The sequence below is a fragment of the Borostomias antarcticus genome, assembly GCF_949987555.1.
Source record: "Borostomias antarcticus genome assembly, chromosome: 6".
NCBI classification, from domain to species: domain Eukaryota; kingdom Metazoa; phylum Chordata; class Actinopteri; order Stomiiformes; family Stomiidae; genus Borostomias; species Borostomias antarcticus.
In genome coordinates, this window is record NC_140239.1 from 20,462,242 (window position 1) to 20,490,180 (window position 27,939).

A 27,939-nucleotide genomic window follows, 5' to 3' on the forward strand; every position below is an offset into this window, starting at 1 on the left:
CCTTGTACACTGCAGCAGGGGAGTGATTAAGGTTCAAGGCCGAAGACCATTTCCTTTTGCACAAGAAGATAAATGACCCTGTTTGAAACTGGCTGCCTACAGCCTCAGGGCAATTAGACTTTGCTGTGAGCCAGCAACCCTGCTCTGTCCTGTCAGCTCTGTCTGCTCTGTTCTGCTCTACTCTACTCTGTTCTGCTCTGCTCTACTCTGTTCTGCTCTGCTCTACTCTGTACTGTTCTGTTCTGCTCTACTTCACTCTGCTCTGTTCTGTTCTGCTCTACTTCGCTCTACTCTGCTCTACTCTGCTCTGTTCTGCTCTGTTCTGTTCTGCTCTGCTCTGCTCTGCTCTGCTCTATTCTGTTCTGTTCTGTTCTGCTCTACTATATTCTACTCTGTTCTGTTCTCTTCTGCTATACTATATTCTGCTCTGTTTTGCTCTGCTCTACTCTGCTCTGTTGTGCTCTGTTCTGCTCTGCTCTGTGTACAGAAGGAAGCAAGCCAGAGAAATAAATACTCTTCTGTAACTGCTCCGAGAAGGTGATGGCCAACAAATGCATTTTTCCTCTCTCCTTCTCCTTCTCTCTCTAGCTCTCCTTCTCTCACCCGTTCTCTCTCTCTCTCTGTTTCTCTCTCCCTCTCTCTCTTTCTTTTTTGTCCTCCCCCTCTCAATGGCCGACTCATTTGAAATATCAATATTTGATCTTGGAAATCACTGACACAGTCGCACGGCTCATGAGTTGGTTTTAGAAGGCTCATTGAGGTGTTAGAAACCCACTAGGGTAATGCTAATGCTAACCTGTGATAGACAGACCCCCTGTATCTGGAGTAATAAGCCAAGGCTGATCTATCCGATCTCAATTCACATGGAAATGTGTGCTTTCAGTGCAGCACAGTATATATACAGTCACACAGTATATATACAGTCACACAGTATATATACAGTCAAAGATCACGAGCCCTCATATAGGAGATATGTCTATGACGGTATTAGCACTATACTCTACGCCCACAGCCAAGAATAGTCATGTTTTATAGAGCTGCTGGGAGCTTGTATGAGCCCCCCCCCCTCTCTCCACCCATATTAATTTTCTCATAAAGCATCTCATCTATCTCCTGCGAGGCGGAGTGAGTGAAAAGACTTGTGTCAGTCTATTGATAGGGATACGGCCCAACACCATTGATCCCCCTTGTAATACAAGCCTGTCCCTCGTCCACCCGTCACAGCCCAGATGGGACATGATAACAGCCATCAGACGGGGGGGGCAATCGAAACGCACGCTTCCGGCCTGGAGATGACTATCTGAGGGAGAGGAGGGCGGGCGGGGAACGGAGAGGGAGAGAGAGAGAGGTAGAGAGAGAGGGAGAGAGAGGGAGAGAGAGAGAGGGAGAGAGAGAGAGAGAGAGAGAGAGAGAGAAAGAGGGAGAGGAAGAGAGAGAGAGCGAGAGAGAGGGAGAGGAAGAGAGAGAGAGAGGGGAGAGAGAGAGGGAGAGGGAGAGAGAGGGAGAGAGAGAGGGAGAGAGAGGGAGCGGGAGAGAGAGAGAGAGGCGGGATGGGGGGTGTAGAGGAGGACTTTACGCAAAGATAAAGAGGGGAGGAGAAAGGGAGGGGATGGAGGGAGAACGAGCCTCGTTTTCCAGACTTTTCCAGGTCATGGAAAAGTCCGGAAGGCTGCTCCTGGTCCGTATGCATTCCCGCCCCATATGCCGTATCCCTCATATATACAGTCCAGTATACGGGAGAAAATCCCAATGGCGAACCCACACGGGAGCTCAAGGTTACCATGGCGCCCAGGGGAGGGAGGGGGGGCTTCTTATTCAGTGTCTTACATTCGTCCTTCCCTCCGAGCTCCCCCGACAACGGTATGGGATATCCATGGTAACCCGGGAGCTGGGGAGAGAATTGATTAAGGCCACCCTTTTGTTTCTGACTCTCCCTCTCCTTTTACCTCAGGAAGAAAAAAAAGGGCTTGGATCTTTAGCCCAGGGGGCGGCGGCGAGCTGTAAATAAAGTAAATTGCGTTTCGATGGAGGGGACGATACGTGGCCGAGGAGATACGCGGCCGAGGAGATACGCGGCTGCGTTTCCTCCTCCGAGGGCGCTTTATTCGCTCTCTCTCTCTCTCTCTCTCTCTCGAGCGCGTGCCGCCACGCCCGCTGAGCGGGAATTAGAAGGCCGCGTGTTGAGATAAGGATCCCTGATAGCGCTCCGTGGGTGGATAGAGCCTACTGTAGGCGTGTTGTTTCCCTTCCTCTGATGTACCGGCTAACGTTGTTATAATTCATGTAGGACTGGAGGCTTGTGGTGTAGTGTTTGTGAGGTTGCGGTCTGCGCGCGTGCGAATGGGGGGGGTTTGTTTTGGAACACTGTGGTTTTTCACCCCGCTCTTCTTCTCCGCCAGGTCTATTGTGTTCTTTGCTTTAGTGTCTGACGCCGTTCTGAGTCGTTCTCTCAGCAGAATGGTATTCTGTTATCAAGTATTATCAGTTCTATTTGTCAGGATGCAGTGTATGGGCGCAGCGTATGGAGAAACGCGCTCTTGACAGTCAATTTCAGCGAGCGCGTGAGTTCCCGTGCGGAATGAGAATGAGGCTTGATCTCCAAGTTGGGTTTTTCATTAAGAGCCGTTCCTTAGCTGTAACAGAACTGTTATCTGAGACGGTGAGATCAGCCCCAGGTAAGAACGGAAGGTGTGATAGCACTTCCTGTTCCTGTGAAACTCTCTCTCTCTCTCTCTCTCCTTCACTCTCTCTCTCTCCCTCACTCTCTCTCTCCCTCACTCTCTCTCTCTCTCCCTCACTCTCTCTCTCTCCCTCACTCTCTCACACTCACCCTCTCTCTCTCCCTCACTCTCTCTCTCTCTCTCCTTCACTCTCTCTCTCTCCCCCCCCACACTCTCTCACTCTCTCTCTCCCTCACTCTCTCTCTCTCTCACACTCTCCCTCTCTCTCTCCCTCACTCTCTCTCTCCCTCTCTCTCTTTCTCACAAGATAAAAATGTGTAGATTAGTTTCATTGATAGTGGTTGTTGCTCAAGGCCTATGCTCAATGTTTTCCGTTTGAAGGCTGATTCTGAATCCCCAGTTCTTGAAGTCTGACACTGATTGCAGGTTTGGAAGGAGATAATTCTAGTTGCTGTGGTGATTACAGTCTTTGTGTAATAATTGTCCCTGGACGCTGCTGAATGATTCACTCAGTCTGGCTCCTCTGATTGTCAACCACCTACCTCTGGAAAGATGGACGGACAGACAGACATACAGGCAGACAGACAGGCAGACAGGGAGACAGACAGACAGGCAGACAGACAGACAGACATACAGGCAGACAGACAGACAGACAGACAGACAGACAGACAGACAGACAGACAGGCAGACAGACAGACAGACAGGCAGGCAGACAGGCAGACAGACAGACAGACAGACAGACAGACAGACAAACAGACAGGCAGGCAGACAGACAGACAGACAGACAGGCAGACAGGGAGACAGACAGACAGACAGGCAGACAGACAGACAGACAGACAGACAGACAGGCAGACAGACAGACAGACAGACTGTCTCCTCACATCCGTCTTTTTGCAGCAATGGCATCAGAGTATGTGAAGGTTTACATCCGCCTGCAAAGCAGGATGCTCCAGCAAATCCAATTCAATTCAAACCTTTATTTAAACTCGTGGGGCAATGAGGTTTCCCTCATTTCCAATGCCGACGAGCTCACAAGCAAAAACAAACATCAACAAAACATAAGCAATTTACAACAATAATTAACAATTAACAATTAAAATCCAAAACAGTGACAAGTTGATGAACAAATGTCAAGAGCCATGGCTCTGAACGTATGGGAGAGAAGCAGCTCTAGCTTCGATGTCTGTCGATGGCAGCGCGCGGTCCTTCGGGACATACACACAACGCTGCAGTGGTCAAAGGTAAATGCTGCTTTAATGAGGTCTGCCTATTGATTTTACTTGGTGGTTTGTTTGGGGGAGTTAGGGATTTGCACAACAGGGGCAGATAACAGTGTACTAGTTCAATGAATTCTCCTTGGATTTCGGTCATGCGCACACACCCACACACACATACACACATACACACACACACACACACACACACACACACACACACACACACACACAGTCAAAGCCTCAATGGAGATGGCGGCCCAGAGCATCTGACTACTGACAGAAAGGTCGCTGGTTCAAGACCAGGCTAATCATTACCTACCTTTCTGCTGTTGAGCAAGGTATCCCACCACTACCTCAAAACATTTTAAGTCACACTGCTGATTGACCAAATTGACCAAGAAATCTCCTTTGTGGCCAAAATATATATATTCCCTATCTGTGTTATGGAGATTCAGTGGAGAATTGGATTTCTCCAGCTGTGAAATCAGTTTTTGTAGTACTGCTGGCCAGGCACATCATCATTCCACACCCGACTATGGGCCACTGTAATGTATATTTCCTTCAATGCTCACATCCAATCTAGCCTCTGCCTCTCTTCTACCTCTGCTCTAACTCTCTCCTCTTCACTCGTCTCATCTTCTCTCCTCTACTCCTCTCTCCACTTCTCTCCTCTCCTTTCCTCTCCTCTCTCCTTTCTTCTCCTCTCTCCTCTCCTCTCCTCTCCTCTCTTCTCTCCTCAACTCCTCTCCTCAACTCCTCTCTCCACTTCTCTCCTCTCCTTTCTTCTCCTCCCTCCTCTCCTTTCCTCTTCTCTCTCCTCTCTCCTCTCTCCTTTATTCTCCTATCTCATCTCCTTTCCTCTCCCCCCTCCCTCCTCTCCTCTCTCCTATCCCCTTCTCTTGTTTCCTATTGAGCATGCAGCGCGTCATGTGTTATATCGACTCCTCAGACTGCCTGAGAAGGGATGTAAGCTTCACGCATCACTTCGTTGGCTGCATTAGTCTGAAAGCAGAAAAATACAGCATGCTAAGCCCTGGGAATATGAGATCAGGCAGGGCCATTATACAGGGGGGGGGGGGGGTTCAGTCAGAACCATTATAGAGGAGGAGGGGGGTTCAGACAGAGGCATTATGGGGGGCGGAGGGCACGTCATATCTCCCAAAATCAAATCTGATCCACCGCCACACGGAATCTTTGTTACTTTTCAGTCTCTCCCCCCCATTTGAAAAACAAATCATTTTCATTGAGGTGGAGTCTTTTTCACTGCAGATTCACTGCGGAACGCAGAGCCCCGACTCACCCTGTCTCTTTTGTTACCCCCCCCCAGCTCCCCCCAGCCCCCAGTAGCCTCCCAGTGAGTCCCAGGAGGAGGAGCAGGTGAGAAAGTGCCCGGTGAGGGACTGGGTGTGTGACGCCAGCACAGCCCAGCCAGCCACCACCTGAAAAAAAGTCACACAAAAAATTGTCACATACCCCATTCATCCAAGTATGATGTGCAGTGAAATGTTATTGCTCGCTCCTTGTTGTGCTTATTAAGCAGAGTAATAAACTAAAAAGTAAGTAAATAAACTAAAGTTAGATACAAAATATACACAAAAAATACAAAGTACAAAATACAAGAATGGAATGAGCTGAAAGTTATAACGGATTAATTTACAATTGGGTTAAATCTACAAGAATGTTAAGTCATAAGACGTATAGATGTATACTGTAAGAATACAAAGATATACAGTACAGCTGCATTTTACAGTTGAGTTAAATAGATAAGTAATATATAAGGTATGTCTATTATGTATTAAATATATGGTATGCGGTATGCATATTCACGTGTATTTACCGGATGTACAGTAGATATGTATATGCTAGCGAGAGTGTGTGTGTGTGGGGGGGGGGGGGGTCGTCCTGTGAGAGCATTGAGCAGGCCTAGGCAGTGTCCTCGTTCAGGATCCGGATGGCCTGAGGGTAGAAGCTCCTCGAGGATCTTCTGAGGGTGGTTAGTTTAATCTCGGCTGGAGAGTTTGTTGTACTACAGTGACCGCACATAGTCGCGGTCGCGAGCTGAGAGTCCACCGTAGGTAGCCGACCGCGGGGTTGTGCAATCAATCAATCAATCAATCAATCAATCAAACTGTATTCGTATAGTGCATTTCATACACAGAGGCAACCCAATGCAGCAAATTCTTTATAGCAACAAGGGGACAACTGGACAATACGGCTGGTGCAATTAGTTCTCTGTGGACCTGTTGGGTCGTTAGGGGAGCACGATAGGGTCCAGTCCGCTGGGAAGTTGGGCGCAGTTGTAGTCCTTCAGCGACAGAATCCCTCCACCAATCACACAGTGGCCTATCTACCCTGCGGGGCGCTGTAGAGTGTGTGTGTGTTCGTGTGGTTGTGTGTGTGTGCGTGTGTGAGTCAGTATGTGTGTCAGCCCTGCATCCTCTCTGCTGTGAGTGTTGAAAAACAGGTGAGAGCCTAAGTTCATACCCCCCCCCCCCCCACACACACACACACACACACACCCCGAACACGTTCCAAACATGGACAGAACACACTGCCATCCGTGTGGGTCACTGATGCGTACATGGCATGACAATGTGATCAGCGGGACAGACAGAGGGGAGACTGATTCAGTGTTGGGGAATGACTGACCTGGGAAGTGATGGGGAAGACTAAGACTGCTGGCTAAGATAGCTGGAACAGCCTTTGAAGTCTCTCTCTCTCTCTCTCTCTGTCTCTCTCTCTCTCTCACTCACTCTCTCACTCTTCCCTTTTTTCCCCTCTCTCTCTCCTTCTCCATGTGGATTTGAATAACAAGCAATTACTTCTTACAGCAATAACCACTCTTTTACACACATAATGTGAATTCAATGAATAATTCTGTATTACTGAGGGCAATATCTTACAGCAATTCAGTTTAGAGGGATTTGTCTTCACATCTTCCTTATTTACTCACGCTCAAAATATGCTTACTGTCACACAAACACACACACACACACACAAATAAACACACAGACCCATTTGACCACACACACAGTACCATACCCCCTGAATACATTTATAATAAATACACTTCCGAACGGGGGATATGAGCCCGTGTGTGTGTGTGCATGTGTGTGTGTGTGTGTGTGTGTGCGCGTGCGCGCGGACAGGCTGCCAGCCTCTCGGGCGCCAGCGGGAGCGGCGTGCGGGCTGCGCTATAGCAGAGGTGCGTAGCCTGGCCTGTCAAACACAATGATATTTAGAGGCCCCCGGCAGCCTTGGGCCCCGACTGCAAACGCAATCGGCACTGTGATTTCATAGCCCCCCCCACCCCCCCCCTCTGACAGCTCCTGCTTTATTGGCCCGTTGATCCCCTCCAATAAACGCGGCGCCGGCGTCCTCGCTGAAATACGGCCCCGGCCGCTCTCCCCCGGGTCAGACCGAGAGACGCCATGCGGAGACGGATAAATCAGAATTGTGGGATACTGGAGGGGGCCGATAATCCACCCCTCCCCCCCCCCGTACAAATCAGGGTGTCTGGCTCCCGACAGGGCTGATATGTGGGGCCGGGCGGACATTGATTGCGGACGGTGGCGGAGGAGGGGCAGGGCCGTAAACAACGCCAGCTGGACGGGGGACTCGGGAGAAACTGAGGAAAACAATTATCTGCGCTGGGAGAAAGCGGCGTGAAGTGAGGAATGATAAACGCGATGAGATATGAGTCGGCGTGATGTACGGCCCGGAGGCCGCTGAGCGAGCGCACGCACGGCCGGCCGGATAAACAAGAGATACCCTTGGACTCGGACGGCTCTGTACGTTTGTGGGGGGAACTGCACAGCCACCTGACCGTGTTCTTCACTCTGTGTGTGTGTGTGTGTGTGTGTGTGTGTGTGTGTGTGTGCGTCCTCTCCACAGACGACGGATGACATTGTGTCGTCGGCGGAGTGCTCCAGCGACGACGAGGACCTGGAGGAGTGTGATTCGGGACACGCAGGTGGGATTGGTGTGTGGAGTTGTGCTTGCTCAGACCTGTAGTCTCTCTCTCTCTCTCTCTCTCTCTCTCTATCGTGCTCTCTCTCTCCTTTCTTTGATTTGCAACCGAGGATCTTCTCCTCTGAGCATCACGCCCCATGGGAGCTTAAAGTGTAACTTCAAAAGACTTCCTAAAAGCAGATAATGCAGAAATATACAGTACAGCAGAGAAAGGGTACAGTAATATGTAAAGTTATGGAGCTCCAGGCACTCTGGGGATGGATAAAAGCAGACAGGGATACCCTTAGTGTGCCCTCTGTGACAAGTCCCTTTAAGAAGCCTCTTTAAGTTCTGTTTATCCCCAAACTGTTACCACTGCAAACAGTGTATCCCATACTGGTAGCCTTAGACTCCAGTGAGTTTTAGCTGTAGTTTAGGAACAGAATAGTCTATTTTATAAGTTACACTTGGCTATGGGGCTACTGGTCGCTGACATGGTGATACGTTAATACTAATTTTGTTCTCTCAGCATTCAGGTGAGAGAAAACTTTATCACGAAAAGTACAAAATTAGTATCGAGCTCCATGTTGCCCGTACCGATGCTTCAAAATGTATCTGTCCTGTACATGGTTGATTTTTCTTGCTGTGCGTGTGTGTGCGTCTTTAACGACAGAGGATACATTTTGAGATTCTTTTCTAAAAGAACAAAGATGCTTTCAGCATAGACACACTGTGATATGTTGGCGGACTAACTGCAACGGAGCCAGTCCTACCTCCTTCCTCCTCTTCTACTCTTGTCTGGTCATTTGTTTCCTCTCGTTGGAGGCTTGCCTTACCTTAAACATTCTAATAGAGAACAGATATCCTCGAATTTCTGTGCACATCTCTCTCCTCTCTCCCCCACACATAGTCCTGCCACCAGGTCAAAGTGACTCTCTCAAGTCAACAGTATGAAAAATAACACATGAATCTTAACAACAGTGCTGAATAGATGTTTTTTTTGTTTTTTTAAGTCACTTGTTTTGAGAGGACGTTTGGTTTAAACTTGTTTGTAAATAAATGGTGATGTCAAGCTGTCAGTCATGGCCCTGTGCATCCCTGCTGTGTTTCCTGCTAGTATGAGTAGGGACCTCTCAGGCCTCCGTAGACGCGGGCGTGCTATGCAGAGGGCGGCTCCGCCAGTCACGGTGTGGAAGCCCTTCATTCACCGCTAAGGATTTTTAATTGCTGGGCTGTCCTTCAAAATGTTAAGCTAATTAATGCCACTATAATGTGCCTAAATACACCCAGGCGTATTACAGAGCATATGTGCACTTTTCACAGCACAATACCCACAGATTACGTTTTGACCAGTTAAGACGAATACATCACTCTCTTCATGATCTGCCCCAGGAGATTATAGATGCAGTAGTCGCATTTATATAGCACTGCGCTAAATGAGCTCTTTGAACGCATGGACAGTGGATCAGCTATTAGAGTAATTATATTTATATTTAAATTGCCAGGGCCTGTTCATCTTGTGTCTTTATCGCACTGGAACAACATTTGAGTTTTGCAAATTAGTTATTTTCCTCATAACATGTTCCTGGCTTGCATGGTCCTCTTGATGGTACTGCAGTTGTTGTCAGGGGAAAGTCATTTTCTCAGCATGCTCGTCAAAGTTTACTCTACTGTACACACATTAACTTGTATTAATCTCAAACCATGAACAGCAAATGCCTTTCCAGCCAGAGGTGACCTCTATTAAAAGGACATGTTTGACAGCTTGTAAATCTTTGACATCACATTATTTAAAAATGTTCGCAAAGTTCAATCCCAAGTCTTCTCAAAAGGAAAAGTGCAAATTACTGTAGTGTAAGAACTTGTCAGTGAGAATTTAGTCGAGTTGATACCCCCCCCACCCCCCGCCCCAGACCACCCCATCATCATATGGTGGTAATAAAAACTACATTTAGTCATACACAGTCATACATTTTACATATCGACACAGAAATTCATCCCTTCATTCCGACCCTCTCTGCTTCCGGTTGTGTGAACTGTTGCATGACAAGTTTGTTTTTTATTTTATTTTTGGTTGATGTATTTTTTTCCTGGTTATGCACACATGGACATTTCTCCCCTGTATCGATTCCGTGCCAAAGTTCTGTTGCTTATGGTTTGAGTTTTAAGCTTGGACTCCTCATTATTATTTGGCATCATCATCTGTCATCATCCTCTCTAGAGCCGACCATCATCCTCTAGGATAGAGCCGATCTTCCCATTTTGCTTCATCTTGTGCCGCATGAAATTTTGGTGGTTTAAAAGAAATCAAAAGTACTGTTCCTCATCATCTTTGTTGTTTTTTGTGCCATTCGGCTTATAAAGAAACATTCCCATTTTCGATACAACATAGGAAATGAAAGGCAACGAAACATTTTCTTGCCATCATCCTTTTTTGGCCTTGTGCAGGCAACCCCATTCCGTCTCGAGAAAGTTGTGTGTGAAAGAATGACTCCCGGTTCGCCCCCTGCCCCCTCCCTCCTCCCCCAAAACCCAATCCACCCCATTTTCTTCCTCTCAGCCTCTCCGCACATAAATGTCTGTTTTGAATGCAAATGGCATAAAAATAATTTTATTGCCACAAAGTATATCTGTTTTTCTATTCTATCTGTCCCCCCCTCCACCCCGTCCAGTAGCAGGCGTGTGTAGTGTGTGTAGCATGTGTTGGACTGTCCAGTGGTAGTTAAGACCAGTCCCTGTCAGCCTCAGGGCTCCTCCTGCTTTTGCATGGGATTGACTGGCTGCGCCATTTTGTGTGCTTCCTCCACCCATGACCGTGCGCCCAGGTTAACCTCGCCCGCTGGTGTTGGTGTTGCGTGTTCAGGGCTGCAGTGTCGGGCGGCGCTCTGCTGCGGTTCCCCTCGTGCTTCCGTGATGTCTTGTGTCTGAGGTGGTGTCCCTGCTCTGTCTGTCTGCCTGTCTGTCTGCCTGTCTGTCTGTCTGTCTGTCTGTCTGTCTGTCTGTCTGTCTGTCTGTCTGTCTGTCTGTCTATCTGTCTGCCTGTCTGTCTGTCTGTCTGTCTGCCTGTCTGTCTGCCAACCTGTCTTGTCTCTCTTACCTTACTGTTTAGTCTCTGTGTTTTGAAACTGTAAAACCTGACCTACCCTTGATCCTGAGAGAGTTCCACAAGAAGGCGAATAAGACATGAATACGAGGAGAATGACATTCATCAACATCTTATTAAGACATCTGAGGAGACATACCAACACCTGCTGCGATTCCCTCGCTGTATAATATGCTGATCACATAACTTCACACATCGGCTCCATGCCAACGCTGACCCCTCCTCAGACGCGGTTCCTTTCGACAACCGTACTGTAACTCTCGCTGCCGATTGTGAGGCGCTGAAGGGAGCAGTCAGGTGAATATTCACGATTCGTAACGACAAACCCGTCGAGCAGAGCGGCAGGTAGCGGTTTAGCCCACAGCACCGGGACAGCGGTAGTTCCTCAGCGCCTCAGTAAAACGGCGGACGCAGACCGTAGCGCCGTAGAAGATAGAGTGCATTCAATAAAGGCGTCCTCAGACGGGGCTGTGGTGTGAGCGTATTAGCCTCTGATGAATAGATGCGCTGATCTAATGGAGATATAGCCTGATTCCAGATCAGCCCGTCTCACTCACGGGCCTGGCTGAGGGAGGGAGGGGCCTGACTGCGATCGGCAGCCCATGATTTCCTCATCGTGACGCCGGCGATCGGGAGGGCTGGGGGAGGAGGAGGAGGAGGAAGAGGAGGAAGAGTGAAGTGTGAGCCACCATGGATCGGTGGTTTCCGGTCCCCGGTTTCTCCTCGGCAACCGCCAACCCCCCCCCCCCCCCCCCCCACCCCCACTTTGGGCCAGCTGTCACTTGGGAGCAGCCATCAGACCGGTTGAACTGTTATTTAGTCGACGCGTGTCTAGAGGGGGGGTGGGGGGGTGTGGGGGCAGGACAGGGCAGGGGGTGGTGAGCGCAGCGTTCCCCTTCGACAAATCGACCGGCTGACAGGGGAGCGGCCGCGCTGGCCGACCAGGCCTGTTTAATACCACAGGGCTCAGCCAGCCACATGATGACGGATTAAGAGCTGTCCACCACGCCAACACCCCGCTGAGAGGAAGAGGAGAGGAGAGGAGAGGAGAGGAGAGGAGAGGAGAGGAGAGGAGAGGAGAGGAGAGGAGAGGAGAGGAGAGGAGAGGAGAGGAGAGGAGAGACACCCACGGATAGAGCTCCACTCAGCCTCCGAGAGGCCACTGCTGTCGCACACCCTGCCTGGTAACGACCTCTCTCTGAACGGAGTCTGAGGCTTCATCGGGCGACCACTCACTTGAATTATTACTCGCCCGGGGGAAGAGTCAAGCCTTTTGAACCTCGTTCAGTGGCTGGTGAGGAGCTTCCTCTGCCCTGGATTCCGAGGCCCCAGGAGCTACGGCGTCTTCTATAAAGACCCAGCTGCGGGTGGTAAGTCAGGGCTCTGCCCGTGGCAGATAAGATGAGTTATTGATAATCAGTTGGTGTGCTGGTTGAAGGCTAAGCCCCTATGAGCATGTGGAAGGCGCTGGGGTCTCAGAGTCGTGGTGTCTCTGGCTGCTGGGGTGCTCCCTGGTAATCACCTCCCTACCTGCAGTGCCAGCCCAGCGCTGAATCTGGCTACAATGCAACTCACCCGCAATAGGATTTCAGGCCCAAAGCACTGACTCGCCTGCAATTTGCAATTGCAGCTTGAAATCCCATTGACTCGGTCCGGCCTGTGTTCTCAGCCGGTGGGCTTCCTCTAACCCCCCCCCCCCCCCCCCCCCCCCCCGCTCGCACTCGCCCGATTTAACTCCTTTCGGAAGTCTCAGCAAACGCTGGATGGACACAGAGATTAGGCAGACAGAGGGAATCAGAAAGAGCAAAGGAGAGAGAGAGAGAGAGAGAGAGAAAGAAAGAAAGAAAGAGAGAGAGCTAGGGTGGGAAGCAGCGAAACTGCTGAGATGTTGATCATCTTCCACTGCACCTTGGTGTCTCAGGCTGCTGAGGTAGCCGGCTTGTGGACCCTTTATTTGCTCACCGTCATTCTCCTGGATAAGGAGGCATTCACACCGGAGGATAAGTTCAGCTTAATTACTGGCGCTGGTCCAAGGAAACATAGAATGGTAAAAAAAAGCAATGCGCAAGAGTTTTCCTCTGTGTTTGCCTCATTTTAGCAGCGCAGTTGTTGTGTCTCACAGCTGCGTCTGTCTGGCGCGTCTTAAGCTACTCTGTCTGGCTACGAGGAGTCAGAAGGTGTTAGGAGTGAGAGCTGTTCCCCCATTCGTCTGAAAGATTGCCAGGTTTCTTCTCCTTGGGAGAGAGAGAATGAAGATGGCGCTCCAGTACATTGTTTCCGGTCTACTGGAGGGTACGGTTGTTTGCTGTGGGGGCTTAGTGGAAATCTCATCTTGATATTAGCTCAAAAACAAACACAGTCTCATTAGGCAAACCCATTAGAATGTGCGGGGCTTGCCTGGTCTAAAGCACAGTTGCACAGGGAACTGTGAAACATTTGTACGAGAGCTAATCGTGGATTAAAGTGTTTACTAAAACGCTAATATCTTGTTGTCAGGCTTTTCCTGCAGCCCCATCAAGGGATGCAAAGGTTTGGTTGATCTAGCGAGGAAGCTAACAAAGCTGCCAGACAGACAGTTAGTTGCCAGACATGCAGGGAGGGACAGGTCCCAGACGATGCAAGGTAATGCTTCATCTCTACGGTCGCTTACTCAGGCCTGCTGCTGTATATCTTAACAGGGCAGGGAGCCGATCACTGATTACCATTACCATAGCCACACTGAGAAGAAAATAAAAAGTAAAGATGAATAACAATAAATGGAAGCATTGGCCACACTGTACTGTAGTACAGCAGTGATTCACTCTGAATACTGGGTTTGTTAAATGACATGGCCCACCTCCCAGAAGCACCACTAGATGCTAATGTTCCATAAGCTAGGATGAGAAATGGCAATTCAGAGTGTACCCTCTTCATCGTTCACATGAATAAACGTACGCAAACGCAGCCCCATATGTTCTCACAGAACAAGTACAACACCACCCACAGTATAATGCTACCGTACATAACGAGGGCTCTGCTTCAGCCTAACACCTCAGCTTGGAAGACTAATGTGCTCTTCATAGATTTCTAACTTACCAGGGGCATAAATAAACTCTCTGGCTTGTGCCCTCCTGTGGAACTCCTCTGAACACCATGTTTACCTGTCAAACGAAGGCTGTTGGTTATGCTTTAACTTCAAACTAAACACTGATTTTAAATTAGATCGCTTATTAACGATACCACATGATTAATTAGATAAAGGTCTGCTTCTAAATACCGAGTCATGTTGGTTGTATACCACCAGTGGTGTTGCTCCCATGGCGGTACCCTACAGCCCTTGGTACAGGGACCGTTAAACTGACCTTTGAACCTAAGTCCTCCTGATCCCAGCTTGCTGTACTGTTACTGTATGTTACTCTCCCTAAATGCAACTTACTTAAAGCATGCATCAACCTAACCTGTTAAGATTAAAACCAAAATACGCCCAAATACCTCTCTCTCTCTCTCTTTGACGCACACCCAGACTGCACGCCCCGCCCTGTGGTTTAAAATACTAACAAGAGATATGCATTTCATAAGAAATGAACTAATAATATAATATTATTATTAGTTATGTGAAGGCAGTGTCCTTCTCTGTCTGCCTTGGTGTGTGCTTTCTGGTTGTTCATCTTTGATAGTGTGTGAGAAAATGTAATGCCTTTTCTTTCTTGCTTGCCAATTTGTTTTTTCTCTCTGTGTTTGTACATATATGTAAATATACATATATGTGTATATATATATATGTTAATTACTGAAAATTGTTGAAATTAACTCTTAATGATTTGATTATTTGCTAAGAATTTCTATCTATACATTTTAGATAACTTATTTCTAATTACTTCACATCCTCCTTTTTTCTCAATGAAATAATTGATAGTAGTAGAACTACGCTGGTCCCATGGACTCTATAAAAGACAATTGGGCTGTTTCACCAATTTCAAATTCACTAATTCATTGAGAAAAAACGGAAGAAATCTCCAAAAACTCCCCCTTACCACTATCTGTGAGAATATTTCCAAGTTGTTTGACACTGATCTTTTGTTTTCCTGTTATCTGATAGCTAATTGTGTTTAAATTTGGATAAATGATTGAGTTGATTAATTTGTGCATGGCCAAAGAAGTTGCAGCTTAGGGTTTGTAAAACTGTCAGTGTTGAGAGTGCTGTTCTCTTTGGTAGATGGGCATGACTATGCTCATTGTTTGTAATCCCCATCCCTTCCTTACAGCCAAAAGCTCTAATGCTGCCAGACCGCTTCGTGCCGCCTTTACATGGACATGGCAACTGACGTACACGTTCACCCCCATCTGTTTCATTTCCTTCCTAGTGTGCTCATAGGCCCCCTTTCTTCCTCCTCCTCCTCTTCCTCACACGCCCCCCACCCCCATAAGTAGAGCTGTTAAGATATACAGTCATCCATACGTTCATTACTAATGAACAAACTTAAAAAGTCGAGCAAAAAAAGAAACGTAATCAAACTGTAGATACTTATCTCTCAGAGCAAGGCTTATAGATGTACAGTTTTCTTTTTTTTTTATAAAACAAGATAATTATCAAAAGAGAGAAAAAATAAACTCCGGAACAGAATGGTAAAGAATTCTTTTTCATGTCATGATGTGTGGATGTATGTGTCGTTGCCTCCCTATGCCATCCTGTATAAAAGAGAAATAACAACAAAATAATCAAAACTGTTAAAAAGAAACTAACCTAACATGTCCAAAAGCATTCTTACACAACTTTCTTTTGTAAATTTTTTCTTCCTGCCAAAATCATGCGGGCAATTTGTTGATGTAAGTTGACAAAATTGATCGTATGCTTTCTTCCTTTGAAAACTGTTTTCATAGGCTGTTATGATTTTCCAAGCTGACTCTTTTTTTTTTTTTTTTCCCTCTTTCTATGTACTAATCCCTCTTTGGATAACTCTATCTGTGCCTTTAGTTTGTGAATGTTTACGATGTTTGCTCTAACTCTAAACTGTGTTTGCATTGCCTTGTTAATATTCTTTCCTTGTGCTTTTTTTAGTTTTTAACTTTTTTTTTAGTTTGTTTCTAGAGATTTGCATCTCCTTCTAGTACCATGTCTGTGAGCTTTTGTAGTGTACCATTTAGCCACCCTGGCAAGAGCCTTCAGCGCTTTCAACTGACACCTGAATGTTTCACACAACCACACTGGAGACAGTCTCCAAATGACAAATGAGAGAGAGAGGAGAGACAGAGAGAGAGATACAGACAGACACAGACAGACAGACAGACAGACAGACAGACAGACAGACAGACAGACAGACAGACAGACAGACACAGACAGACAGACAGACAGACAGAGAGAGACAGACAGACAGACAGAGAGAGAGAGAGAGGGAGAGAGAGGGAGAGAGAGAGAGAGAGAGAGAGAGAGGGAGAGAGAGCAAAAGAGGGACAGATACAGTACATCAAGGCACACAAGGTAGTCCAGAACATAGTAGTTGTCACACCAGTGGGCACCAGCATTGGAACATTCCGGTGTAGTTGAAGGGCTAGCTGACTTTGTGCCAGTGTGGTTTCTGTATCAGAGAATCCAAAAGGCAAGGGTGCAGCCTAGGGCCTACGGGGGAAGCCTCCGCTCAGTTACCGACAGCACTGCATGACTGCGAACATTATGGGATGTTACAGCTACAGTAACAGTTTTTCTAGGCGAGACATCAACCTTGGATAGTTTGTTTCAGGAAATAAACGTAGATTTAGTCTGCTGTTAGCTAGAGCCTTATATTGGCACAGGGTCCTGGGCCAGACTTATGGATCGCCACTGGTCCAATATATTATTACCAATAACGGCAGCTCCCAGCCTAACACCCTTACTAATGACCACATAGTGCTTTCAGTGCAGGTATTCAGCTTAGAGTCTAAACTAGGTTTATATTTGGCTTATGTTGCATATCCCTTGAAGCCTTTTGATAGAATGTACTGTACATTTTATGGCTCTTGTTTTCTTTCAGTTTGGGTCTTGTTTGGTTCTGGTTTCATAGAATTTGCACTGGTACGGTATCTTCTTTTCTTTATTTCCTTTACGTTAACTATCATTTCCCTTTCCGTTCAGCTTTGCCGTTTACTTTTTATTTGTCGCTGATTGTTTGATTGTTTGATTTGCCGTTGTCTCTGTCTGGGAAGAGTCTGGATGTGTCCTGACATGTTCTCTGTCTCTGTTTTTCTTCCTAGGAGGGGAGTTAGTGATCCCCGTGCTGGTAGAGGACCCCATAGACACCCCTCCCGTCTCCACTCGCTCCCCCCCCCTCCTACTCCCCCTGACCCTCCACCCTGTCCTCCCCATCACTGAGACCACCAAAGAGTCCCTGTCCATCACCACAGAGGAGGGGGTACCTTGCTTGTCGGACCGCGGCAGCGATGATTGTGGTGGTGGTGGTGGTGATGATGATGATGATGATGGTGGTGATGGCATGGTGATATCGGGGTTTGGCTCTGGCGAAGCTTTCGACTCTAGCCTGCCCCCGACTGACGATGAAGATTTTTACACCACCTTCTTCCTGGTAACAGATAAGATCTTGACTACGTCGGCCTATGAAGGTGGCTACAAAGCTCTCGCACCCAAGTGGGAGGCCAAGGACTTGAGGCCTAGCAAAGCCTCAGAGGCTGGTAGGACTACCCCCACCCCGCCCCTCCCCGACCTCCGGGGCACCGCCGCGGGGGCGGTGCCTTCGGACACGCCGCCCAAACTGCCCGCCGGGAAAATGAACAACCGCGAGGTCAAACCCGCTCAGCCGGACGTCGTCCTGCTGCCCCTGCCCACGACCTTCGACCCGGAGGGCACCCAGCCCCGCAGGCCCCCCCTCATCACCTCGCCCATGCTCCACACCGTGCCGGCCGCCCTGCCCACCGTGCCCGGCGTGAGGCGGGTGCCGCAGGGGCCCTCGGAGGTGATCCGGGAGTCCAGCAGCACCACGGGTATGGTGGTGGGGATCGTGGCGGCCGCGGCGCTCTGCATCCTCATCCTCCTCTACGCCATGTACAAGTACAGGAACAGGGACGAGGGCTCCTACCAGGTGGACGAGACGCGGAACTACATCAGCAACTCGGCGCAGACCAACGGCGCCGTGGTGAAGGACAAACCGACCGCCGGAGCCAAGACCGGCAGCGGCAAGAGACCAAAAGACAAGGACAAGGAGTATTATGTATAGATAAATAAACTAAAAAAAAAGATGAATCATTCTCAACCCTCTAAAAAAAATTAAAAAAAAAGATTTATCACTCGGTTTGGAAATAGACTAAATACTTGACGGTTTCAAGTTGGGATCTGCCGTTTAAAAAAGGAGAGTCCTCTGAGAACTCGGGCCTAGGTGAGCCACTGAGACATTTCCAGACTCACCGAGGCACAGGTGAGGACGGATGAGGATAAACACATAGACCTTGTTGTGAGTCCGGACTGATCGGAGATGGACAGGTGTCTCGGGCGGCAGTGTAAGATATTCCACTGTTCACATCGCTATCCCAGTGACTGTCTGTCAGAGGTGTGTGATCCTTGCCGTAAAAACCAACCAACTTGTCCATCGTAACGCTGTAAAATACGACCACCGTCATTTTTCGACCATTCTGAGCATGCATGTGAGGTGTATGTGATGTGGTGCAGGCGTCTGTGTACGTGAGGGACCCCAAGAAATATGATTGTGAGAAAAGAGGGAAGACCGAATTTAATTTGCATAGGTGCAGGGTCTTCAGGACCGGTCGCGGGTTCGAGGGGAGGTGTGTGGCGTTTATGGTGTCTTTCGCTACGCATCTTGCGGGACGAGACTTTGTCCGGGCTGCCCAGACAGCGCTCAGCGAACGCTCAGCGGGAGGTAATATAGCAATGTATCTCAATTTCTCTTACTTGGCTTTTCTCCAGGTCCTCGGATAATAAAGATGCGATTGCTATGCATGACATCCAAATTCTGGATGGTGTTCAACCATGCCAGAAAGTGGATCCACCAGGCAAGATGCAACTTTAGATCCCTGATATAGCATTTCTGTGCCCCCCATAGACCGTCTGTTTTTTAACCATGCATTATGTTCTGTTTATTCCATTCCTCCATCTCTGGAGATGCCCTGGCAGATACTATATCATAGTTTCTGCTGGAGGGAGATTTTTGGTGCAGTATTGAAACACTAAGGCTGAAGGTTTATTCAGTGTGAAGAGTGAATTGTATCTGTTGTCACAGTCAACTGTGTCAAAAACAACAAATATGTTTACATATTTTATTACATCGTAGCCGTTGTAATTTGCCGCTCAATATTGTACATATTTGATTTTCCGTTGTTTTTTTTTATTGTACAGACAGACCATTTGATTCCATTAATCGGTGTACTACACAACAGAAATTAAACCCTTGTTTGTTGTTGGGAGTGGCTGGGTGAAAACGATATACTTGCATATTTTGTGAAGACAGGAGGAACATGTTACAGTAGGTTAGAAATCTCGTCTTTCTGGATGGTGTTTCTTCGCATGGATATTTGACTACTGGGAGATGTGTCTGAAGTAGAGAACACCTTTCCCAGTCTTGTATTAGGGCCTCCTTAACTCTTCATTACTTTATTGACGTTTATTTTTTTTGTATTTGAGATAAATTGGTGAGCAGATATAGATGAGGATGGATTTGGAGACCCATTGCTGGCACCTTACTGACAGACATGTGGTGGTGTTTTTTTTACTGCGATGTCTATTTACATGTATGTTTCTCTCTCTCATGTTCTTTTACATGTATGTGCCACTCTGTTTCTGGTGCAGTCTAATTTACAGTTTCTCATTTTTATGACAGTTTGTGGCTGGCTTTTTTTTTTGTACTTATTTTGCATTCTAAACAAACCTTAAGTCAGTGTGTACATTCATTTAGATTTTGTGTTGTTACTGCTTTTTGACCCATTTAATTCAATCCTTTGACTCCAGACAATTCCCAGCAATAAAATGTTCTCCCCAAAGTTTTCAATGGTTGAGTACGTTTGCCTGCGTCTCAGTGTTGTATGGGTTGGCGTCATGAAAGGCAACTGCTGTTCGGGGCTAAAGTGATCCTTGCAGGAAACAGGATGGATTAGATTACCTCCCATTGTCATTCACCTGGCTTCATTCACAACGCCATTCACTGAAGGATGGAACACGGATCAACACATTCAGTACTAGAAACAGCAGGAGCAGGTTTTAATTCAATATGACACATTCCCCATTCGAATTGTCCAAAACACAATAGCATGTGGCACCATTTCAATTCTTAGGCGGACTAAATCATCCCTTTTCAATGCTGCTAGCAAGTGCTCCCACACACTTTCAGGCAGAGAGAGAGGGAGAGAACTGGAGAGTAGAGACCAGAGCAGAGGGGTCTACAGTTCCTCGGGACCCTGTTCTGAGAGGAAATTAGATTCTCACAACCATATGGTGGGTTATGACTTGGTGAATGGCTGCTGCACCTGCTTCCCTGCTCATTTTTACACCGTCCATATTTCGTGCAAATTGGCCACAGAGCCTTGGTCATTACCTTGGAATAGGCCATTGATGTAAGCTATCAGAGTGCAGTGTTTGAGTATATTCAGCTGGCACAATGAGAACATATTAACCCATTCATCCTGCCCCTGGCTGGGCTACTAAGGGGCTAAGAAGGATTTTTATGACCCAGGAACTACTTACAATTCTCTGAGACCCTCGCATGGTTTCTTATATTCCGTAAGAACTTTCCGCCTCATCTTTGAAGTTGCTGGTTATGAGGTCAACCTGCATCATGTTGTTGGATGGAACCGAGGCTTTTAGAGGACGCTAAAGAAGTACCGTATAGATATCAAGTTCTGTTTGTACAGGGAAATGTCACAGATAAGCATGCGCACCCTGGTCCTGTCATGACGAGTAATCAGTTAACAACCCGTATGAAAACTGGACTGTGGCAGGGGATGGGATTCAGAGTAGTCAGGCAGTTTAATAATGTGAATTATGATTTGTGCAGATCTTTTAGTCAAATATATGCAAATATATCACATCAATTTAGCCAACACTGGGTGGATGATTTGTATCATAACTGACAGAGAAACCATTTATATTTCCTGATGGGTTCTGCTAATAGAAGAATAGTCTTCAGTAACTGACAGATCACATTTGTCTGTATTTTTATTTAGTTTTTTGTATTGTATTAATCCCTAAGGGGAAATTGGTCTTCTCTTCTTCTGTCTTCTGCCATTTTTTGAGTCAAGCCTGACTAGTCCCCCTGGATGTTATGAGCTAGATTTGGGGTGAAGTGCCTTGCTCAAGGGCACAACAGTAGACTGATGGGAGCTCAGCCAGCAGCCCTCCAGACACCCGTTCCCACCTTTTCAGATGGCTCGGTCCAATGCTCTAACCTCTGGGGCCGTGCTGGGTGAATCACACTTAATGCTGTGTTTATTATGCTTTCCAAGCCCTGCAGCTGTTTCTAATAGGTGATTACACTAAGCCTATATTCATATCCTAACCATTTGGAGAACACACAGCACAGTACCAGTACCGCACAATACCAGTAGAGTTGTTCCGATACCAATACCAGCAACGGAAATGCCTCAGAAACTGCCTAAAATGCAGGATAGGGTATCGGCGAGTACACGCTACACAGGTCTACAACAACACGTGGGGTACCAGCGGAGAGTTGAATATTATTTTACACTGGAAAATCCCAAAACGGCAACAATGGATAATTTGGACAATGATAGTCCTATCACAACCACACAGGGTTAGAACTGCTGTTTTTGTTTTTTTTGACAGCTGTATATTAACTTAGTAGTATACACTACCTTAGTAGCCTATACACTAACTAAGTAGTATACAGCTGTCAAAAAAACGGTACCAGTACCGCACAGCACCAGTACCGTACATACTGTACCAGTACCACACAGCACAGTACCAGTACCCTACATACCGTACCAGAACCGCACAGCACCAGTACCCTACATACCGTACCAGTACCACACAGCACAGTACCAGTACCCTACATACTGTACCAGTACCGCACAGCACAGTACCAGTACCCTACAAACCGTACCAGTACCGCACAGAACCAGCCCCAGTACCCTACATACCGTACCAGTACCACACAGCACCAGCACCAGTACCAGTACCCTACATACCGTACCAGTACCACACAGCACAGTACCAGTACCCTACATACCGTACCAGTACCACACAGCACCAGCACCAGTACCAGTACCCTACATACCGTACCAGTACCACACAGCACAGTACCAGTACCCTACATACCGTACCAGTACCGCACAGCACCAGTACAGGTACACTACATACCGTACCAGTACCGCACAGCACAGTACCAGTAGCCTACAGCACTGCACCAGTACCAGTGCATACAGTAGCCTACCAGTACATACAATACCAGTACCACACAGTACCAGTACATACAGTAGCCTACTAGTACATACAATACCAGTACCACCAGTACCAGTACATACAGTAGCCTACCAGTACATACAATACCAGTACTGCACAGTACCAGTACAGCACTGCACCAGTACCAGTGCATACAGTAGCCTATCAGTACCGCACAGCAACAGACAGTAGCCTACATACAGTACCAGTGCAGCATGGCATAGAACTAGCACAGCACAAGGGAATACATTACCAGTACGGCTAAGTACCAGTACGGCTAAGTACCAGTACGGCTAAGTACCAGTACGGCTAAGTACCAGTACGGCTAAGTACCAGTACGGCTAAGTACCAGTACGGCTCAGTACCAGTACGGCTCAGTACCAGTACAGCTCAGTACCAGTACAGCTCAGTACAGTTGGCTACATACCCCTGAGAAGCCAGCAGGTGATTTCAGTACTCTGCCTCTGTATGTATACTAAAGACCTCCAGTGATCTCCCGAGACCAAAACCTGCACTGAGGAAGATGCTGATCCCACCTGACAAGTCAAATATGAGCTGATTCGACCTTAACGCCAGATAGATAAAGGCCAAGGGCGCTGTGTGTCTTCTTATCTTATTGTGCTCTTCAGTTTACAGTGTAGGCTATGATATGCCTCATATTTTAGAGTACTCTTCAGACTTAATTAACCGGAGAGATAGGATGCTGCGCATCTACAATCTAAATCTCTCCCGTTCCACTGCCAAAAGCTTTTACCGACCATCACGGTCACATTGTGGTATACATTGGCTGGTTGCCATGATAGTGTGGCAGTGCACACAGCGCCATCTAGAGGTGTGTGGTAGATGCGCAAGCCGAGGAACTCGTGCGTGCCTGTATTGCCCTCTGAGCTAGGAATAATGGGATTGATTTTTGGCTTTTGAAACAAACTACCACTTTCTCGCAAACAGAAACAATTAGATGCTATTACTAACAAAACACCATATGTACAGATATGTTTGGATGTTATATATTAGAATATTTGCACTGGATTCTGAGGTCAATTTGTTTTATTTCCACTGAAATATTGGGAAGAATCAAGCACCCGTGTGGACTCAGAACAGATGGGTGCTGCTCCACTGTGCTTTGAAGGAGACAGAGAGGAGACAGCCAGACTGCTTCAGTGGAGCTCTGCAGTCAAGGGTATTGACAGGTGTGAGGTGTGTGTGTGTGTGTGTGTGTGTGTGTGTGTGTGTGTGTGTGTGTGTGTGTGTGTGTGTGTGTGTGTGTGTGTGTGTGTATGTGTGTGAGGTGTGTGTGTGTGTGGTTTGTCTATGTGTGTGTTGCGTCTGGGGAAGAAAGGTGGGTTCCTAGCTGAGCTCAACTGTGAGATTGGATCCAAGAATTCCAATGAAGCAATGAGCAGCAGCAGCCCACTGCCAGGACCTAGACAGACAGAGAGACAGAGAGACAGGCAGGCAGGCAGACAGACAGACAGACAGACAGACAGACAGACAGACAGACAGACAGACAGACAGGCAGTCAGTCAGACAGGTAGGCAGACAGACAGGCAGGCAGACAGACCTACTGCAACCAACAGGCAGACAGACCTACAGCAGCTCACAGGCAGACACCGACCGACAGATCTACTGCCCAAAGGCAGACAGACAAATCGACTAACAGACACAGACGGACAGACAGACCAGCCAACAGAAAGACAGACCTATAGCAGTCCACAGGCAGACAGACAGACCTACTACAACTGACAGGCAGACAGACAGCCAGACAGACTGCCTCTGCTCAACTGTGCACAGGCTGCTGGAATTGGAATTGAAGGCACAGGACTGATCTGCAACAACCTCCTCAGTCAGGGCAGTCGTCTCTGAATACGCAGCCTGCCCGGGGGCTGAAGGTAGCGCGGAGCGAGCCTGTCTGATTGAATAGGTTTGTAATGCAAGCCAAATAGGTCTATTCAGCTGGGAGCCGGCTGTGGAGGCTTACGACTGCATCATAACAGCACACACCGCAGTACACCCCATCAGCCAAAGAGACGCTAGAGACACACTGGGTTACAGTAGGTTACTTTATTAGACATCAGAGACACACTGGGTTATAGGCGACTGTATTAGACCTGGGTTACAGCAGGAAACTGTATTCACATTTTGCAAAATGTCTCTTTCGAGGATGTTTGATGTAATGAACCGTGTTATAGTGGAGTTGAGTTCTCAGTTAATTTCTGAGGTCTGGGTGTGTGCATGTGTACACGTGTGCTAGTGTTCATGTTTGTGTGCGTATGTATGCGTGTGCGTGTGTGTGTTCATTGTCAGTTACTAGCTGTCATGTCGAGAGCTGTGAACACAACAGCTGTAATGACCTGATTCCACCTCCTCTCTGATTTAATCAAGAAAACATTCAATAATTCATCCTGAATTGATTTGAATACGACTGTCCTTTTTGAATATCTTTGAATAGAAATTGTGCACCTCACCGTGGGACTGTAAGCTCACAACATATGTTTGTTTCTCATACATGTGCAAATGAATATTACTTTGATGTTTTTGACAACACAAATGCAGATAAACTGTTCGAAAATCCAGTGGTATTCACACTCCAGAATTGAAAAGGGCTTCTCTAATGGAGAGTCAGTGAATAACTTGCTTGCATGCTTCTCCTGGGACCTCCCAGAGTGTTGCATCCTGAATGGGCCGTTCTTGGTGGTCTTACTGAAACTCACACACCCCCAGACACTTCTGGACAATCTCAACACACTGTAGATTCCAACCGCAGAGCACAACATGGAAGACACAAAATATGAAACACACAACACAAATTTAAGAGAACAGAATTGGAGAATTAGACCTTGTTGTCATGGCAGCCTGTCAAGCCCCCTGTCCTGTCTAGATGTCCCTGTCCTGGTCCGGTTCAGAGAGGGGCTGGGTAGACCCGCCCTCGGAGTCAGAACATTTAAAAGATATAACTGAATGTAGCATAAGCCTGGATTTAACCACGGAATAGCCCACTTTTCTTTTTTTAACAGGTTTTGTCAGGGCTGCAGTAAAGCTGTCACATTAGAGAGGCTCTGTCTGCAGTTCAGGATCCCAAACACAGTGGGTCTCATTCATGAAACGTTAGTAAATCTCTGTGTAGATTTGCACATAAAAAGCCATGCTACTAAAATCCCACACCGGATTCATCAACGCTGCGGGAAACTCAGATTTGATCGTAGGCAAGTGTGTAATCGTAAATCGACTGCACGCTCCCGCTACCCGGCAATTTGCATAAATCCCCGCCCATGAATAGACAATGATCACCATATAAGGACGCACTTTGGCACTTATCAGCCTGCAGAGTGCTGACATGGCATGTGGTTATTTACTTACAACACTGGGCAGAACACTGATAAACTGTAGAAAACTAACCAGGCCAGATCCAGCCTGGCTTATGTGCGTGGCTGGCTTGTTTCTGTTCAGGACTGGTAGGACGGAAGCCAGTCATGCCACTGAAATAGCTGTGAATTGAAATGACATGAAATAATGTCTGATAAATTAAGATAGGTCTTGTCGCCTGGACACATGAGTTCCAATTCTTCCAATGCTAATCCAGCACAATAAGAGCGGGATAGCCAGTTAGCTAATGAGCTCACAACAACTAGCAGCAGCTTCCATAACATTAATGGTTGCGGTCAGTGGCTAAAGCAGTTACACCGATGATTCCTGTAACGTTAGCCATTTTGCTGCAATTGGTTCAACTTCTGTTTCTGGACAAAGGTAAGGGATAAACCCAGATGACACAATGCTAGCGGACCTCCGGCCGAATGGTGGATTATTAGCGTCAGGGACAGCGGTTTGTTAGTAATCCGAAATGCTCCCGCTATTGCTCCACCACCATTCCAACAGTAGTTTATTTATTAATTAACTTACTCTGAACATTTTTTGGGTAACCCTTCCTTTCATAGTCCCCCAATTACTAAACATTTACCTGGTAAATACATGCAAAGTATAGCCTAATATATAATGGGTAATTACTGAGACACCTATACTGTAGGTATAGTTTCAAAACAGGAGTATTTCAAATGTTCAATTACTGCACATTAATTTAATAACTGACATAGCACCACCAGGTAACCACATTTTTACATAGCTTCTATAACATTCACTGCCAAAAAAAATCTTGAACCCCTGACCTTCCGCATGGGAGTCAGATGCTTTATCCACTACATTACCGGGGACCACTGCCTCTTGTGGTGGCAACATAGAAATGCAGGTCAACAACGGAACAGAGGGAAAGAGGGAAGGAGGGAGGGAGGGAGCGACAACCCGATAAATGCTATGGTGCGCTGGCTTACAGCCACGCACAAAAATGGGTAGGCCACTTCCAAAAACAAAATGTGGCGTTTCTCTTTCATTTGGATATTTAAGTGTAGTCTTTCAAGAGATGACACGTGCCTCTTGATGAAATTACCTTATGCATTCATATTCCAAATGATGACTCACTTTGCAAAAAACAGGATTTAGGATAAAATAAATAATAAAACAAGGATAAAAACATGGACTACAGTTTTGCAAATAACATCAAATGTTCAAAGTAGGCCTACCTTACCAGTTCCTGTCTAATTAAACACCTTAGAATCGTTCTATAATTTGCTGGCATGTCCGAATAGCCGCTGCATTGGAAGCTCCTGAGCCGGTTCTGGAGGCAGTGCAGGTTCAGGTGCATCAGGGACTGAGCCGGTTCTGGAGGCAGGGCAGGTCCAGGTGCATCGGGGACTGAGCCGGTTCTGGAGGCAGGGCAGGTCCAGGTGCATCGGGGACCTCGGGGAGTGGAAGTCCCCATTCCATGGTGATGTTGTGCAGGACACAGCAGGCCAAAATTATTTTGCACACCTTCTCGAGTGCATAGAGATTACTTAACAAGCAGAAAATACGTGTCAAGTTGATTTTAACAACCTATTCACATTTTTAATGAAGTAATATGAAGCTTAAACCTGCTAATTATCAATTAATTTCTAATCATCAGGGCGGATGTCACCCAAGCTGTAGGGAGGTGTTCTTGCTTGTGTCCCCAGAGGAGAACCGTTGTTCCCCAACATGTTCCCCAAGGTGCTAAGGAGTGCTAAAATGGGGAAACACTCCCTAACTCGTCATGACAAAAGGTTCTTTCTACGTTGAAGGTTTTTTGAGCGACAGATTCAACAGCGCGTACACAGCAGGCGTTGAGGCTTTTGAAGTGCAGTTGCAACTTGAGCGTGAGACTGAGAGGAGGGAGGCCGCCCAGCCAACATGTTAGTCGAGGCTTTTGACCGACGCAGCGGATGGACCGCTGGGAGCTCACGGCCCGCGGCAGAAACCCTTCACTTTGAAATGAACCAGACTGAGGGGCAGGGAAATGAGACTCTCAGTCCTGTGGAGATTCTCTGTTTAATTTATCTTTTTTATTTTTTCTTCTATATATCCATAGAAAATATACATCTATAGTGCTTATTGGCAATTTCTTCTTTTTTTTTCTTTTTTACAAACACTGCATACAGTATTTCAAGAATGAAAGACAATCATTCAATACAGTAGATAAAAAAAAAATACAAATATTACTTTAGTGGCAAATGATACAAAAACAAAGATTTGTCAAGTATGTTGCAGGAA

At 47.0% G+C, this 27,939-nt stretch overlaps 1 protein-coding gene across 1 annotated transcript in view; it reads left to right on the top strand.

Moving 5' to 3' along the window:
- nrxn3b (neurexin 3b) overlaps positions 1-18,136 on the top strand; it is a gene marked incomplete at both ends in the record, with an annotated part of 275,203 nt that extends 257,067 nt beyond the window's left edge. Inside the window, 2 exons of the mRNA XM_084439792.1 lie at positions 7,793-7,880; positions 17,160-18,136. Coding sequence (XP_084295918.1) covers positions 7,793-7,880; positions 17,160-18,136 — 1,065 coding nt within the window. The remainder of the gene's footprint in view (positions 1-7,792; positions 7,881-17,159) is intronic.
- Positions 18,137-27,939: the final 9,803 nt, after the last annotated feature.